This window comes from Acartia tonsa, chromosome 4 (genome assembly GCF_053477335.1).
Source record: "Acartia tonsa isolate MP-2025a chromosome 4, ASM5347733v1, whole genome shotgun sequence".
In the NCBI taxonomy this organism is placed as follows: Eukaryota; Metazoa; Arthropoda; class Copepoda; order Calanoida; family Acartiidae; genus Acartia; species Acartia tonsa.
The window spans coordinates 34,789,435-34,808,225 of NC_137263.1; the positions used below are offsets into that span (position 1 = coordinate 34,789,435).

The 18,791-nt window shown below is 29.4% G+C and overlaps 1 protein-coding gene across 4 annotated transcripts in view; it reads right to left on the reverse strand.

Annotated features, from left to right (window-relative positions):
* LOC145316942 (uncharacterized) overlaps positions 1-18,791 on the reverse strand; it is a 58,088-nt gene that overhangs the window by 12,954 nt on the left and 26,343 nt on the right. For 3 of the 4 annotated variants that reach the window (XM_080157792.1, XM_080157791.1, XM_080157788.1), the window contains exon 2: positions 6,430-6,582. In XM_080157792.1, coding sequence (XP_080013918.1) covers positions 6,430-6,577 — 148 coding nt within the window. In that variant the 5' untranslated portion in view covers positions 6,578-6,582. Of the gene's footprint in view, positions 1-6,429; positions 6,583-12,170; positions 12,419-18,791 lie in introns of those variants that run through there. The other variant, XM_080157789.1, reaches the window with a different exon arrangement.

Genomic DNA, 18,791 nt, shown 5'->3' on the forward strand with positions numbered 1-18,791 from the left:
TTTAATTCTTCCTTTATTACTAGTTTTGAATTAAAGAAGGCGGATATTGCTTTCTTTATATTTTGTAAAACCTGATATGAGAAAAAAAAAGAATGGTAGGGCAATATGCTAACAACCATGGAATCTTAAAAATATACATTGCACTGTAAAAAAAATTTCAAAATATTTAGTTTTCAATATTGATAAAGTCTAATTAACCATCCGTTTGTACACTAAGATCTCTGAAACTTCGTGACGGGCAGGTTTTAGGCTACGAGAAAAAGTTGTTTGTTTATTTACAAAAGTTGAATGCTAGATTTTAATGACAAAGTCTATAATTTTTAAATACTATTCTTAAAAAAATCTATTTAAAATGCTATGTATTTATCAAGAAAGAGTTATTTCTAGGAGTGTAATCAACAACCTTCTCACAACTTCCCTACAGCATACCCACAGCCTACAACAGCCTATCTAAGCAACAACAAAGACCTTGACAGACATTTGGGTCAAGAAAATGGTTGCAAGAGACCTTTCAGCAAACCAATTTTCAAAACTGGTTTCCTCGATTTTTTTTGGTGGGAAATTTTGAAAATCAATTTGGTACTTTCAATTCTTTAGTGAAGGTTACTTGAAAACCTGTTGTGTTCAAGGCTGAACACTAACAGTTTATGTGTTTAATTACAATACATACCATTACTTAATTAAGATATTTAAGTAAAAAACAAGTTTTGTGCTGTTTTTACATCAACATAGGATATTGGCAAAATGCTTAAAGTTTGTCACAATGTCGACATAAATTAAATGACCAGTCGATATACATATGCCAATAAATTAAATGTCAACAAAATAGCTTATGACCTTTCAGAAGGTAAAGCCTAATATTTCTTCATGAAAACAAATTACTCTTCATAAATTCAAAATTACATAATACAAATATTTATAAAACCGTAGATTAAAACGCATAAAATTGCGTCACAAATATGGTTTTTGCCAACCACCATATATTCATCTTCGCAATACTTTGCTCTTTTATACTATACTAATTTTACATTGGAAAATTTCAGGAAGTATTTTAGAAATCCGCGAAGTTCAATGAATCCACGAATTCTATGAATTTCGTAGTATTTAAATGTCTAAAACGGCTTATTTGTCTGTCCAGGGAAGCTTTTTAATATCTTGGACAGGTTCAAGTCTTTTATCCGATGTCCTAGAAAAACTGTAACCCAAACTAGACTTTTACTTCCAAGACTTAAAATAAGATAAAATATTTCAATGTCCATTTTTTGTTGTTGTTTGAACCACTGTGCCTCCGACGGGTACCTTTACCTCTGAGAGAGGCCCTATGTGTACAATATTACAAGAAACTACGATCTTCGTATAAGTATTAGTACCAGCAACAAAAGAAAAGGGAAAAAGTTCAATAATTGAATTTTCAACCTATCTATAAATAAAAAGAAGCAGTATGTCTGCTTGTGAATTTATTTATCTTTACTTAAAGATCTTGCAAATCGCAAAAAAATATTTAAAATGCAATTTACCATCGACCTTTTCCCTGTTTTCATATAGTATAGCGTAGTGTCTGAACTTTTGTCTAAAACGCTTCCACCAAAATTGCACATTTTAAAATTGCAATATTAAAATAAGGTTTAGCAAGTTTGTTTATTCTAATGACGTGTAGTTTCGAAGTATAAATAAGGCTCGGCAGCAGGTAAGGTAAGTCTACTATGAGCCACATTAGTATATCTAGAAAAGCTAAAGCTGCAGCTGAAACCGCCAGCAATTTTTAGAAATAAGTAGCAAAAAAATAATATACAAAATGTATATTTAGAGGAATTTTGAGAGTAAAAAATTGCGTTTACTATGAATTGAAATAGTTTTATATTAAATTTTTTTACATAAAGTACATGAATGAAAATATTAATCGCAAGAATTATTATGCTAAAAAATCTAAAGAAACAACGTATTTGCTTTTTATTTTTTTCTAATAGCACAGATACTTTATAACTAGCAGTGCTTGTTAAGTATATTTTAATTAAAAGCAATGAATAATCAAAGAAATGTAATAATTTTTTGATATAAAAAAAATAATAAAATCTTATCAAATAAATATCATTAAATAAATTGATATATGTGAAGTATTTAATGTTTTTTTAATGTTAAAGAATCGATAAGAAACTTAATATCATTCGATATATAATTGGGGTGAAATTTTGATTTTAGCAAAGATTTGAAATATACAGTGTGTAACCGTATGACGGTTTGATTAGTTACGGTTGTAAGCTCATCATATCTAAAGTAACTATATTATCCGAATCATGTATTCTAAGCAATTTTACCAAAGATGAACACATTGCACTATAACTTATTATAGTACCCAAAGTTTTTAAAACAAATTACGCAATTTTAAGAAATGGCCAAACTTTTTGAACCAATTATATTAAACTACAGAAGGGATAATTTTGTCAGGCTTAATTTTAAGGATGTTGTAATTTTTTTTTCCATTAAAGTTACTCAATATTGAATGAAAGGCTATTTTTTTAAAAATTAAATCCCCCCTTAATGATCAAATATACTTCTTGACAACTTATATGAAATATCAAGTCTATAATATTTATATAATATTTGACTTTAATGTCTTAAAATAATAATCATTTATGTTGATTTTATGACAAAATTTGACAGAACAGAAGCGTTAGTACCCTGTGAGGGAGCGGACATAGGGCTGTTTACTACAGTGGTCCCCAAAGTTTTATGATAACGTTTCTTATTCGTTGGCTTAACAACTTTGGTGACTTGGTAGGTTAAATAATTTGAAAGTCCAAACGTTTCAACAAATAATTGTAATCATTAGAAAGGGGTAAATTTGTGTATTATCATTGGAGTGTACATTTATTTTGTCTTATCCCTTTAGATCCCTTATTAGTAGCAGAAAGGGAAAATTGTTCAGAAAACTGAATGTTTAAAATTATCTACTAGATATGAAATTTATACAAAATAAAAATAGCTTAATATTTTATTTTATGTTTTTTTTTAATATTCTATCCTTTGAAAACGTTCGTAAAACATTCGACTTTTAATATAATGCTTTAAGAATATTATCTTCCTATGATAGGCCGTTAAATTTTAATTAATGACAATTGTCCCAATTAATGACATGTCAACACTTTACTTTGATTGAGAAGTCAAACATTGAACATTGATTTCATTATTGTGTTCCCAAACCCCTGCGGCGACGGAGTTTTAGGTTAAGGCGACGACGCGGGAGGGCAGGGGAGCGGATGGGTAATAGCCCAAAAGTGCGTAAAGCACCGCACTCAAAATTTCTAAAAACTTTTTTCAATTTAGCTCAAGTTACATCCTTAACCTAATATTAATCAGGAATTGATAACCTTCTGTTTGTAAAATTATCAGGTTTAGTTTTTAAAATTATATTTCTGTAAGAGGTTGTAAGAGATCCCTTACAGGAAGGGAGTGGACATAGGGATAAACTAATCTGGTGCCCAAAGATCTCTCTCCAACTTTAGAGATTGATTGGGTGTTGTTGTCTTTTATTGTCCAAACTTTTCACCAAATATTTTAATTTCCAGAAGGTGTAGATTTGTTTGGCATAAATTTGGGTGTAAATGAATCTTGATCCTCCAGATTTCTACTTTATATTTTGTGACATAAGGCCTTCCTCGCCCTTAATTTCAAACCATTAGGAAAATCAATCTTGCTTTTACAACACTCTTGTCTTTCAATATACTCAAAAATTTCACCACCCAAAAATTTCTTCCAAAAATAATTTTTCCGGATTTCAGCCTAATATATCATTTGAAGCCACCAACCCTACCCTTTTTATACATTAGATAACAACACCTCCCACTAATCCTTCTCTTTTTTGGTCATTTTTTGTCTGTTTTAATTTACTTCCCCATTCCCTTGATTTTTACTTTCTTTCTTCTGCCAAAAACTCAGGAGTAAAAGAACCAGCTAATTTATGATTAAAATTTTACTTATTATATTTTACATGCTATTGATTTATGTATATAGGACTTCATCATAGAAAAAATATAGTAAATTTTTTGGTTGAAATAAAGTACTTTTTCTTAATCCCTGAAAAAAATTCAAAAATATCCTTCGAATTTACCCGCGAAAGTTTGTAGCCAAGCTTCTTTTTTTAGGCTTGGGTCTGCATTTTTGGACAGGTTTTGCTGTGGCTCAGGTTCATTTTATACTGCCAGTCTCACTTTAAGTTCTGAGTTTCGCTTGCTTGAAATCGTTTAAAAATTTCAAGCAAACAATTTTTGTTATAAAATCAATATTTGGATACAAAAACAGCCTTAATAAGCCAAAAACCTGGTCAGAACAATAGCAAAGAGTTACTGATAACTTTAGGCTCACAATTTCATTTGTTTCAGAGATATTAAGTAACGTAAATACAGACTCATATCATACTACTTTTGTATTTAGAATAATGTTTCTATTAAGCATAAGGGCTGATGTAAATAACGGACAATTTCCAAAAATTTCTCCTTGAAAAAAAGATTTAGAATAATTAGTTTCTTTCTTTGTATGGCTTGGTATAGGTAATACCTTTGTTCAGAAAGGGGGAGAGAGATTGTATGAGGGGGGGAGGGGATGCCCCTAGAAAAAATCAAGGCTGACTCCGACATAAACCCCGCGAAATTTAAACTCGAAAACGTTCAAACATATTTTTGAAGACTGTTTTAAAACATTTTAACGACCCAAGATAATTTTTTATGACTTTATTACCTCAAATATTAAATAAAGCTTCTTTTTGAAAAATGTCTTATATAGGAAGTCTTATTTTGAAATACCAAAAAATAACCATAGCAATAAAACAAAGACATAATTTTCAATTTTTTTGCTAAATTGAAAAAATACTCCTATCAGAAGATGAATGAAAACAATTTGTATTAATAGAAACATTATACCAAAGACACGAAATTTAAATCTTAAGAAGAGTATTTGTTTTAGAGATGCTTTACGCCCAAGAAGTTGTATTCATTTTGAACTTTGATATAAACTAAATTGAGCTAATCATCACACAACTCATAAAAACTTTAGGGGATGTTCACATGTTTCAACAAATATTCTTATGTGAGAAATTCTACCCTTGGTAGGCAATCCTTTAGAGGATAAATATTACTATAAGTCCCTTCTTTCGTTTATATGCGAAATAAAATAGAAATGTTTTTTTTAACATTTGGCTATACTCGTACTTAAAATGTTTAATGTAAACAATTTTTAATGTATACATTTTAGAATCATTCTTTTTGCGGAAAAGTTTTATAGATTAATTGCTACAAAAAGGCTTTAAAATCAAAATTATTTTAGGAAAAAAATTATCATATTTCATGTCCATTAATTTTTAATCACTTTCTATAAATCTTTCAAAAATAAATCTCACCCCTTTCTTTCAAAAGAATGGGTTAAAATTGATTTTCCTTTAAGCTAAATGATGAGACACTTTTTTTAGAATTTTTATCTAAAAATAATTAATCATAAAAAAAAGAATATTTCCTGATATTTTTTATTGATAACAAAATGTTTTAAAAATACACGAAAAGTTTTTAATTATAATCAAATTGGTTCATTAAAAAAATATACATTTTTAAGTAGGAAGAAATTAAATTAATCTATTAAGTAAAAGGTAGAATAATATAAAAATTGGTGGGAAGATAATTTTATCTGTGTATCCCTTGGTAATAATTTAAAATGTTTAAGCTAATGATTTGAAACATTACTAAAATCTAAACATATCTTTAACAAGATAATTTCTGTTAAATAATAGAACTATGATAACTTAGAATGGTAAAGGTTTATTAATCTGTGTCTGTTTGGCTCTACAACTTTATTGGCTAAAACCAAAAAAGGAGGTGGACAATGGCAGATAGATTACTAGCCCACAAGTTTAGTAGAGTCCAGCAGTTAATGGAGTAAGGAGAAAATGGAGGTGTTAAAACCATTCTAGTGTTTTAAAACTCTATTCAAAATTGTTAGAATTAATCCCAAGAGGACGTTATTACATCCTAATTTACATACCAGTAACAAGGAATATTTACTTAGGGTTGGAAGATAAGGAGATTTGTAGACATTGCTTGCCAAAAATGCAATGATGAAATAAGAATATTCTAAGTAAAATGTGTGCTAGTAAAAAAAAAACTGGCCTATACTTTAAAATGCCTTGTTTTATGTTGTATTCAAATTAAAAACCCTTTTAAATTAATTTGCAAAACATTTTGTTTAATTTCTTTGGATGTAAAACAGACCATTTTAAAAAGGATGTTTGGAAATTTAAATTATTTTAAAGATTTTAAATAATTTTGTTTAACAAGAATAGAAAAAACAAATACTATATTGGACTTTACTGCTTTTTTCTTTTTCATAAAAAGTTGTTTCCTTGTTATTGAATTGTCATGTGTACTCTGTAAATAATGAACTTACCATCACTGCTGCCGCGCGAGTCCACTTTCCGCCGCTTCAGCTTGAAGTCGTGGAAGAGACTCATGTCGCGGACCCGGTCAACACTGGGCGCACAGTGGGCTGGTGGCACAGCTGCCATACTCACACCCCCTCCTCCCCACACCAACATTACGCCTGAAATAAAAAAATCTGTTATTTTTGGTGAAGAAACATTCTTTTTTATAGATGTAAGTGTAATCTGATCAATGGTTTATATATCTTAACGATGACAGACACACAACAGACCGAGAATGTACACAAGTTAAAAAGTACATGGATAAATAACCAATGAAACAATGTAATATTTAAATTAAGGCATATTTTCAGAAGTATAATAAAGCTTAAACTTTTATTTAATTTGTATGTTGTAGGTTTGGTGATATTTTAAGTTTGAAGTTTAGTGATCAGACGAGAACTGGTGTTTCAATCATTAAATGATTTTTTTAAAATTCTAAAATCATATTTTGTGTTAAAAGTTTTGACTTAATAATATCAAGTCTTAGGTTAGCACGTGCACAGGATTATAAAAAGGAGTGATGTAAATGAATCAATCAGGTCGAGGGAGAAATTAATAGTATATTTTGAAATGTAGTAAAGGGTTTAAAAACTCCTAAAATATGAAGATTTGACTGATCATTAAATATACAGTAGTCTTATAGTAAGAATATGTAATCTAAAAGTACAATTTTAAAAATACCTTTAAAGTTTAAACGATCATTTCATTTGAATTTAATTTGGCTTTCTATCTAATTTAATAAATTAATTCAATTTTACAAAAATGTATCTTTTTCCCTAAAAAACTGCAGCCGTTGTCTTGTGTAAATACAAATCTGAGAGAAAAAATCATTTGTACTTTGATTTTTCCAGACAGAACGTTCCTGTAGTCACAGAGTACATTATAATAACAGTACATTGTAATGCCTTTATATGTAGAAATTTAATTGTAAGTTTACAGTTATAAGAAGTCTTAGGCCAACCAAAGGAGTGGTAGAAGTTGGAAATGCAACAGAGAAAAATATTTTTAATTTTGATAATCACAAAACCTCTCAATACATTGTCTTTTCTTCTCTTATTTTAAAAAGTACTTTTATATGTTCATGGAAAATCAAAGATAAAGGGGATCAAATCTTCAAAATTAAATGAGCGAAGCTTTCTTATATTCTAATATATGATCCCTAGAACGTTTAGACATGATTTTATAAGCTTAGCATATCTATAATTTCGTCTCAAACGGTATGTATAATGTCTATAATTAACCAATTTAAAAATTCCAACAATTCAAAATTGTTTAATCTTATGTTTGTTTGTCTAATTCTATGATATGTTGGCTTCATTTTTCTTTTTGTTATAATCCTTGTTGAAGAAGAAATAACTTATGTATACATTTAAATGCATTTATGATATACTATTATAAATTGTTTGTAAATTTTTTAATAAAACAAAGTTTTTTTCTTTTCTTAATACCGTACTATGTAATATTTATTATCATTTATTTATTAATTTATTCAAAGAATATAATTGAAATTGAAGATTGTTTAAAGTAGGGTTGGCAATCCGGATCCGGAATCCGCCCAATTTTTGGCCAATTTTGGAATCCGAATCCGGATCCGGAATCCGTTTTTTAATAGCGGATTCCGGATTCTTATTTGGTAGGCTAAAATTAGCGTCTTGAGTTTTTTCTTTCAACTCCTCCTCTTTGAAGGCAAAAAATTCTCGGAAGTGAATTTTAGGGAACACCAAGAACATTGATTTTTAGGACATATGTAGCACTTAATTTAAAACAAAATTTTAAAAATCCTTATAAAATATTGCTAGAAATCGGAATCCGAATCCGGAATCCGCCAAAAATAAGAATCCGGAAATCCGCTACTTTTTTTGACGGATTCTTTAAGAATCCGGACTCCGAATCCGGCCTAAAAATTCGACGGATTGCCATCACTAGTTTAAAGTAAAATTCTTTTAGATGTAGATTAAGGGGAGATTTAAAGCAAGTTTTGTTACTGACAGAAAAAAAAACATTACTTATTAAAAAGCTTTGATTCTAAATACTTAAAATCTATACCGTCATCAAGAAATTAAAGTTGATTAATTTCAAAATTTTTCATCATAAACGATTATATAATGATATTAATTAATAATAACGAAATAGCAAGTTGTCTGTTAAGCATTTTTTGGATCTACTGCAGTTCACGGTAAAATATTGCTGGTAAGCAATATTTCCAAAAATCTATTAATTTTAAAGGCTGCTAGCTGCCAAACGGCTGAACGTACAGATCATGCTAGCACACCATTTTAAGCGGCATGAGAAGGCCTACAAATAATCTGGAATAGCCAAGATCCAATGATGCACAGGGAAAGCTTTACTAAAGAAAAAACGCGTAAAATAGGTATTTTTCGCGCATTTCTCTGCACTGCGAGATAATTATGCATTATTGATTTATGGCTATTCCAGATTATTTGTAGGCCTTCTTATGCCGCTTAAATCAGTGTGCGGGCATGATCTGTACGTTCAGCCGTTTGGCAGCTAGCAGCCTTTAAAATTCATAGATTTTTAAAAATATTGCTTACCAGCAATATTTTACTGTGAACTGCAGTAGATCCCATTTTTTTTCTATTGGATATATAGATTGTTATGTACAATTATGTAGTTATTTCAGAATACATTTATAGATAGTCTAAAAAGAATGCATAAAGACATATTAAGACGTCTAAAATGTTATGTTCATTCATACGTATTTCTTGTATTTCTACAAAAATAATAAAATAAAAAAAAATTAATATAAAACTATTAAAATTCTAAAACCTTTGTGTCTTATAAAATATTTTAAAGACTAAAAAGAAAGCCTAAAAAGTAACTTCCTTGTATTGTAAAAAAAATGCTAAGGGACATTTCACCCCCCATCCCTTTTTATGGTCTAACCCCAGAAAAATTTTCTCCAATTTTTCCTAAAAAACATTCTCTGTAATTTGAAGCAATATCTAAAAAGTTTGGTTGTTCCATAAAACTGAAAGAAAAAAATATCAAAATATTTAAAGGTTTTTATTATTATAAAAAATCCCTGAAAAAAATATAGTTCAATCATTTTAGAGATCTTTTGCTTCAAGCATAAACTTTTATTACAAACTTTATTTTATAGGTTTACTTTAAAATATCTTATTATGTTTTTAAATTCTGATACATTTAAAGGTTCTTTTTTTTGTCAGGGGAATTTTAACAAAATTTCGTCGTTTTGTTTGTTCACTTAAAATTTTTTATGTTACCCCAGCGGGTAATTTGGTATTGAACTTGACAGGGAAAATTTAAAATTTCACCCGGGTAAACCTGGTGGGGCCAGTCAGCAGCAAGTTAACAGGACTCAAACCTTTTTACAACCCTCCTGTACAAACTTCCCCTGTAATTTTCATTTAAATTTTCAATAACTTGTCCCCCTCCCCCATTTCTCCCCTTTGGTGTAGTCTATTATTTCTTATCCTTATTTTCATCTGGGTGGGGTAAAAATGTTTTAGGTTTAAATATTGTAAAGATGTCAATTATCCCCTCCCCTCCCTTCCTAAAAAAAAAAAAATTAAATTTAGGACCTCCCCTAAAAAGTGACTCATGGCCCCAAACCATTTTTATAGCTTTCTCTTGGGTTTTCTTTTTAAAAAATGCTTTAAAAAGTTTCTTTTCCCGCCCAACTGTTTTAAATTAGTTTAATGTTTAATAAATTTAAGAAACAAAAAAAAAGATAATGAAATAGGTAAAATAATCTTACCAAATATTGCATCTACAATTATTAATCCTTAAAAATAATCACTCGAAATTTTCAACATTGATCTAACAGAAGTGTTTACAACTAACTAACAACTTAACTTAAATTTCAATGATTCTACGCTTTTTTATACGCACTTTTTTGCTCCTTAAAAAAGCATCAAATGACATTCCAGTATTTTACCCTTTATATGTGTCCAATAGTAGCGCAGCAGTAAGAAAGGAAAATCAATAATGGCAAATGGCCTAGCTTAAAAACAAGTGAAAAATTTACCTTAAACTAACATGTAACAAAAAGTTCTGGCATTTAAGCACAACTTAGAATGAATTTAATAATTTTTCCACAATCATGAATTCTTATTTTAAACTTGTAATATTTTTCTTCGACATGAAATAGAATTACGTCTATGGCGATTTATAGAATGGCTGTGCAAGTGAGGCAGCTAGCCCTGAACTCTACACAAGAAACCCCTAAACATACTGGAAATATAAAAAGTGTATGTGATAAGGGTCGAGGGGGTATTGAACTAACTTTTTACTCACCAAACTCATATCACCTACAAAAAGTTGATTTTCTCTCTCCTCTTCTTTCTCTCTTTTTATTTTATCTCTATTTCTCTCTCTCTCTCTTTTCTCCCCTTTTCTCTCTTTTTGTTTGTAACCTCACGGGCAAGGATATTTATAGAGTAGTTTCTTCATTTAATATTGTTTAAAAATTTTATTTTATTAATGTTTTTATTATCAAAAAATATAAAGAAGTACTTAAAATCTTTCCTAAAAAGTAAAACCCCTTCAGACCAGAAATTTCCGAGATTTTCAGCTTCAGACGAATGACCCTACTACTTTGCATTAGAGGATAGCAGATTTTCTTTACATTTTTTAGATTAAGATTGTTGACTAAATAAATGAATATTATTTAATGTTTAAGCTGAATATTAAAAACCTTGGATAAAACATATTTTTGCCCTCCTTATTTGTTTTACTTTTTCTCTATCAATAGAGAGATAGAGAAATTATACAAAACATATATATTACAAGGGGAAAAAGCTTCAATATCCCACCAATATTAAATGGACCAAATTCTCACCCCTCCCATACTTTTTTGCAGTTATGGAAGCAAAAAAAATTTATGGATGTATTAAGTGCAAAAAAATCAATAGTACAACAACAATGGACATATCATTACTTTGATCTTACACCAGATTTTCATGTTCTCTAATAAAGTGAAACTCGCAGTGGGCTAAATTCCACCCCATTTACCCCACTCCCTCCCCTTGTACTACATGATCGAACTTACCAATATATGAGTTCCATGCTAGCTGCCTAAATTGACGAAATTTTTTTTAGATTTTCCCTTTTTCATAATATTATTAACGTACATTCTATATCCTTTACAATATATTTGTGAATTTTTTTGGTTGTTATTTTATAAACATAAACTGCATAAGAGGCATTTTGTCCGATATGTCAGCCACACTGTTATCAAATACCATAAAACATCTTCAAAAGCCAATACTAAACAAAGAAGGGAATTATGGTGGTTATTTTTTTCAAAAAAAGGAAATTAAACAGAAAAAGCCGGTCTGAGTAAGTTAAAACTTTTTTTTATAGAAAAACATTTTTTGTTGATAAAAACCTTAATATATTGTGTACATAAATTAAGTTTTTACTTCTTAGTTTTATAAGCAAAAAAGTATTTGTTTTGTTTTCTTCTAAATTTCAATTATATCAGCCATTTGGAAATTTAAAGTCAAAACAAATTTTTTTTACAGATTTTTCTTCTTTTTTAAGGCAATTCTGGTACAAATTTTATTAATAAAACTTGCTCTATAAATAAGGTCTTGAAGTAAGTCTCAGTTCTAGTTACTAAATCAAATCGAATGAAAATGTCATTGACAGTGATTTATTGACAAAATCTTCTAATTTCTTATTATCATATAGGTTTACAAATAAAATAGGTAAAATTACTTACTATAATTGCCTAAAAATACTTGTAATAAAGCAACATCACTAAATAAAATCACATTTCTTTATAGATTGTTAAATAGGGGTCTTTGACCTATGCTTATTATAGATATACGTTTTTATCTATCTATTGCTCACTGTGTAATTTTTTTTCCATAACATTAACTTTTTATAATTATTCTACTTATTCACTTTAATTTTATAGCATTAATATTGATATGCTTTTGTTTTGTTTTTAATTAAAAAAATATAAAACTATGAATACGCGCGATGCTTTCTATTTATCAAACGCTAGTCACAATTCTAACTAAGAGAAAAAATGTAAAAGTTGGTTCTGTAGACTTACTACAGATTTAATATGTTGTTGTTGTTGTATTATAGGCCTAGGTAGACAACATATAGTAGTAGAAATTAGGGGCTGTCTAATCACTAGATGAAGGGGGGGGGGGGAGTTATTACGACCTCTTAGCTAAGTACTGAGTACATAGTACTGTTGTAGTAATTTATCATGGTATTCCACAGGTTTTACAAATATTGCAAAAAAAAATAAACTTTTTGATGAACTAAAAATTTTATATTTTTGAATTTTTTATATAATATATTATTAAATATTTTTGTGTAAAAATATATAGGCCCCTGTTCTAAAATACGCTGTGTCAGTCTGTTTTCAGTCAGTCAGGCAGTTTCATGACGGCTACCCCATAGTCTTTACCCCCATTCCCTTTTATAGCAGGAAACCCCTCTGAACTTTCCACTTTCTTGCGGGTTATTCCTACCCTCCCCCATTATTGCTCAGACATAAAAGCATATAAAGAGAGTAGCGCAGCAGCGCCCCTTGCGCCTTATATCAACACTAGAGTTGAACGCACTCTCTTTCTCATCTTCAACAAATTTACCACATTTTTTTCAACATTGTTTTCGGTAAAAAAGCTGACTTCTATATAATATTCATATAAATTTTCATTTTGTAAATAACAGAGAAAAACAAAACATTTGTGCATAAAGAAAAAAAATTTACAAGTCAGCTTTTCTGATGTATGATATTTTAAAGTTCCAAAAAAATTTTGGTGTTGCACTTTGATGGTGCTTTGCTTTCGTAGTTAGTGACTGTGTGTAACGTGTATGTGTGTGTGTGTGTGTGTGTTTGTACGAGATATTTTCAGTGTAAATAGATAGATAAATATATGGGGTGAACGGCCTGAATATCTCTCTCTCTCTTTTTTGTGTACACTCCAATCTAAAATCTTTTTTTCTTTCTCTATGCCGTATTTTTAAAGGTCCCCCTTTCTAGGCATAAAATGGGGAGTGGGTAGGCAGATAATAAGGGGGTTCATGATGCATTTTAGACCTTTATTAAAGCACTTTTTACTCTTAGAAACTTTTTTGGTAATGTTTAAAAAATTATTTAGTTAACAATTGCAAAAATCTGCAAATGCAAGTTGGTCCTTTTGTGGAGCAAAGCTTCTCTGTACTTTTTTCTCAATGTTGTCCGTACTTACCTAAAACGTATATATCAGTTTATTTTTAGGTACTAGTGTAGAGTATTTTATATTAGGTGGAATCATAAATAAGTTAGGAGTACTAACAAAATGAGTATCTTCATATAAAATTGGGTATATATACATATTTAGGTTCGTAGAATTTCATGTTTAAGCTATGCAAATACATACTTATTTCTTGTTAATTTTAAAAATATATTTTTTTTTTATTAAAAAAAGCAATAAAAGAGGGATAGTAATAATTATTAAATAATCAAAATATCAATTTTAAAGATTTATTTAAAGAAGCGTATAATAGACAGTTTTCCGCGGAAAAAAAGGTTTTTTCCCGTTACAGAGTAGCTACACTATTAAAGGGGAATGACCTACTAATCAGAAAAATGCAAAAAAAAATATGCAAGCAAAAATATTGGTGTTTTATTTGCAAAAATAGTTAACATGCAAATTTTTGTTTTTTTTTTACAAATATGGGCGTAAAATATAATGAATTAATAGAATGCATGTTTTTTTAGCAATGATGTGATGATACCTTCCAATGAAGCATAAATGAGGTATATTTTTTTTGTGAATTTCCTATGTCTGCCCAGCCATCTAGATTTAAGATTAGCTTCTTTGTTTTATTAATATTGACATACTTGTTAGCATATAACATAATATATTTACTTTATGTAATAGAAAAAGGAATTGAGTTGCAAAAATAATAATAACAATCAGCAATTTAGGTCAGAGGATAATTTGATTTGATTGTTTACACTAGCTAAGTTAACATTATATTTATTAGCATGTATCATGGAAATTGGATTATCTTCTGTACATTTGGGTTTTTTACTCCCCTCCCCCACTTAAAATCTATTTTAATACAAGATGTTAGTCCAATAAGATACTGAAAACGGCTAGACCGTTATGTTTATGATTTTCAGAAATTTTTAGGTCCTAGACAAATTTGTTTATTTTTTTCATAAACTTTGTTCCTATGGTTGTAAAATAATTTATTAGTGTTAACCATCTATTTTTAAAATAAAAAATATTTTGTATGGACGTAATACCCTACAAAGTTATATTGAGCTATGACACTAGAGGCTAGGGGAGAAGTCGCTTTACTACCCTCTGTATGTTTTTGTATGAATAAATGTTTACATACATGATTTATCATTCAGTTCTCCCCTACTTAAGTGACATTTTTTTAAAGAGATAATTTTCTATATTCTGTTTTGTTCGTTGGTTAGGTCTAATGTTATGTCAAGTGCATATATTTTTCTAATTAATATGAACCTGAACTTATTGTTAATATTGTCAAAAAAAAGAAGAAAACCTGTTATACTTAAAAGGTGACATTTTTGAAAGATACTTTTATATATTTAGTTTTTTTTCGAAGGTTAGGTTTAATAATTTTTTAAATAGATATATAATCAAATCATTATGTTTTTGTTTATATGATAATTTACTGCAAAGATGCCATAAATTATTACTGAAAAGTTATATGTATCCTATTCATATAATCTTTTAAGCAATAATAAATATTTAATTTTCAGCCATGCCCATTGCTCAGATGGATTTTCTCATCCTGGTGTTCAAAGCTTTTACATAATTGAAAAAATATATGTACATTCATCATAAATTTAACAGTATTAGGCAGCCGCGAACTTAAAGTTCTCCGTGGCCATAGATTTTTATAAAAATTGCTGCGAATTGTCCAAATCATACAAATAATTTTTAGTTGTGGGTATTAGACAGTTTTGACGAAATGCTTTGCATTTTGTTGAAAATATTGTTAAAAACAGGCAGCTTGACATGGACTTGAATTTTGCCATTATCGATAGCTGATTAGCAATACGAGACGACTGGCTTCGGCTTAAAAACGGCTGCCGATCCCCAGATTTAAAGCAATGAATGTTATTGCTTTTAGATTTAGGTCACACCTATACAATTTCTTATGTCAATGAATGTATAATAAGAAAAACATGAGCCTAGCAATATTATGCTAATAAAAATTTCATAATATTCAACATTAGCATTTAAAAATCAGTTAAAAAACAAGGGAGAAATATAAAATATCAAGTTTAACTACAAGTTATAATGAAATAGTTGAGCTATTTAAACTATTCATAATCAAATTCTATAGGTAAAAAAGAGTTCATCTTTTAATTTAATTTAAAGCAACATTATTAATGCGAAGTTTTTCCACAAATAACATAAAAGGTAAGTGAATAAAATGGATAGTTTTAATTGATAATTTAGTCATGTTAGAATTATCCTACACATAATAAAACCTTGAACTTTGATTTTTAAAATGCTATTTAAACTACTTTGTATAACAATTACAATCTGGCAAAAGCAACCATATGGACTCATGGTGGTACGTCCATTTTAAGTACCCGGCACTGTTTTCATGAACGCTGTCATCCTTGTTTATGTTAAAAGTAATCAGACAAGTAATAATATTAAATACCAATTATTAACTAACAATGGTGTGAACAAATGAAAAGTTTTGTCTGACAAAAGGAAAAACATAATCCAATCAAATTAAATAGAGCTTTTATCTAACCTCCACAACAAAATTTTATGATGGTTGTATAAAAAATAGATTAATGTTCGAATTTTTGGCAGGTATAGTAAATAAAACACTGTTTAATATTTATGCCATTTTAAAGTTTCATAAAATTTTATTAACTTTTTCAAATAATCGAACAAGACATCCAACTTATTGGTAAACTTTTTGATTGGAGGAAGGTGGAAATATTTCATCATTAAAAAGAAAAAGGATTATTCCAAAATAAAAACTGAATTGTATTTTGTATTGGGTGGGAAGTACAGAAAGACAGGGATGCGGGGATACGACAATGGACATATACATTAATATTTCCAATAATTCATGCTAGTACAGTTCTTCCCTAGCTAGCTATGAGCAAATATTAGGAGATAGGGGAGGGTGGTTGCAGTGTGTAGAATATTTTTATCGTCATTGTCCTCCCCCACCCTGACTCAAAGGTCAATGTATTATGAACTCATGCAATGTTTAACTCAAAAATTCTGCAAGAATTTGGCTCCCTAACTCTTTAAAAATCCATCAAAGTGAGAAACATGAAAGTAAATTAATTTACGTTGGCGGTTATCCAAAATTGAAAACATTACATAGCTTTAAAATGGATAAACTATCAACAAAAATATAATAACTATGATTAATTAACTTTTTTTGCCAAAATTTAATTTTCCTTACAAGAACCTACCATTTTAATAACAGTTTAGGTAATATCTTAATTTTTACTGTATAATGCACTACTAATGTATTTTTTTATGGCCAATAATCATCCTTGTTTATATATGTCGCATGACTTACCAAAGTTTAAATACATACACGTGAAAAAAAATAACAAGCATGACAAAATTCATAGTAGTGTTGTGTTAAGAAATGTTCCTTTGAAATTTTAAAATAATCGTTTATAAAATTTAGTTTGTTGTTAATACAAAATACCAACTAATATTTTATCTTATTATAATACAGTTTTCTTCGGTTTTATGTCATCCATGACCATAATTTATTAAAGCTATGTTGTCAACAATAAGAGCATGTTAATGATATGTTAGTTATACCTAACCACTTTACTTTTGTCAAAATAAATCTTTGAAATCTAATGTCAACTTAAAACTTTAAGATTCCGCAGATAATACTTTAAATGAGCTTTACACTTAAAAAAGCAAAAAAATGGGACATTAGAAATAAATCAAGTGGATTGTTATGTCGACAAGAAAAAGTCAATAACTATAAAGACTCTTAATTAAAACTTTAATTGAATAATGCAATCATTTTAATTATTTCCCTTTTTCAGTATATTTCCCTTTTATTGTTGCTCCCCTGGTGAATGGGTTGACCCCACGTGTAACGGGACTGCTCTAGCCATTGACCTCTCTCTCTAGTAAGATTGTAACAAGTTTCTCTCAACCCTTTAAATTTATATTTACCCTTACATAACATTAACCCCTCTCTGATAACAGAGTAAATACCACATACACACACAAACACACACACATAAAGTTCTCCGTTGTAATATCTAATACTTTAACCCTTAAATCCCACCCTTGTAACACACACACACATGTCATGCCATGCACACAGACACACACACACATAATAATTGTACAAACATGTACATATATTTATTTGTTGCTAAAGTTCAATGTCCGAAAGCCGGGCGGACGGAGGGTTTAACACTGACAGAGGTTCACGGTAAGGGGGAAAGGGGGGGAATTGCACACTCTAACGGAGGCAACAGAGAAGGCTCCCCTTGCTTATTTACGATGAATTGTAGCATTTAAAAAGGGGAAAGGGGAAAAGAAATTTTCAAGGGGAATGCACTAAGAGGGAAAGGACAATGCATGGTAACAGCTAAATTTTCTAATTTCTTTTTTTTTCATGCTTTCTTTACAGTGTCTGTAAGAATTAAATATAAAAAGGGAATAGGGGAGGATACACCCCCCCTCTCCCCTGTCCCCTTTTCAACATGCCTTTATCATGCTTTTAATGTATCGTCATGAAAAGCAAAGAAAACAATTTATACAAAGGAAAAAAAGGTTTTTCTTTCTCCAACATATTCTATTTCACAAAGCAGAAATGTATTTTTTGTTGCTTACAAGTTTTTCCAGGATGGGAGATGATTGTTATAGTGTAGTAAAGCCCCTAGAGGCTAGAGCAAAACCACTAGCATATTTACATAGTAATACTTTCAGACTAGGTTATGCTAATTGGGATAATGTTATTCATATGGGTGTGGGTGTGTATCATGAATGGGGAAAATACGAGAAAAAAAATGCAATTGTTTTAGATTAAAAACAAGAAAAATTACATCCATTAGTAAAGTAAGTGACAACAAACCAAAGAAAATATAATCAACAGGAATATGAATATTAGTTTTTCCAGTATGGCTTGGAAACCGATTAATATCCGCTGGATTAGAACCAGTTCTCAGAGATACTGAAAAATCATGTACAGCATCGTTTTTCCACGAAGATAAAAATAAAAATCATGAGATTAATACCAGTTTTGTTAGTCCGGTCATTCGGTCCCTGGGGATAACAAAACTGATTTTAATCTGGTATTTTTTTTATTTTATATCCGCGGAAAACTGTCTATA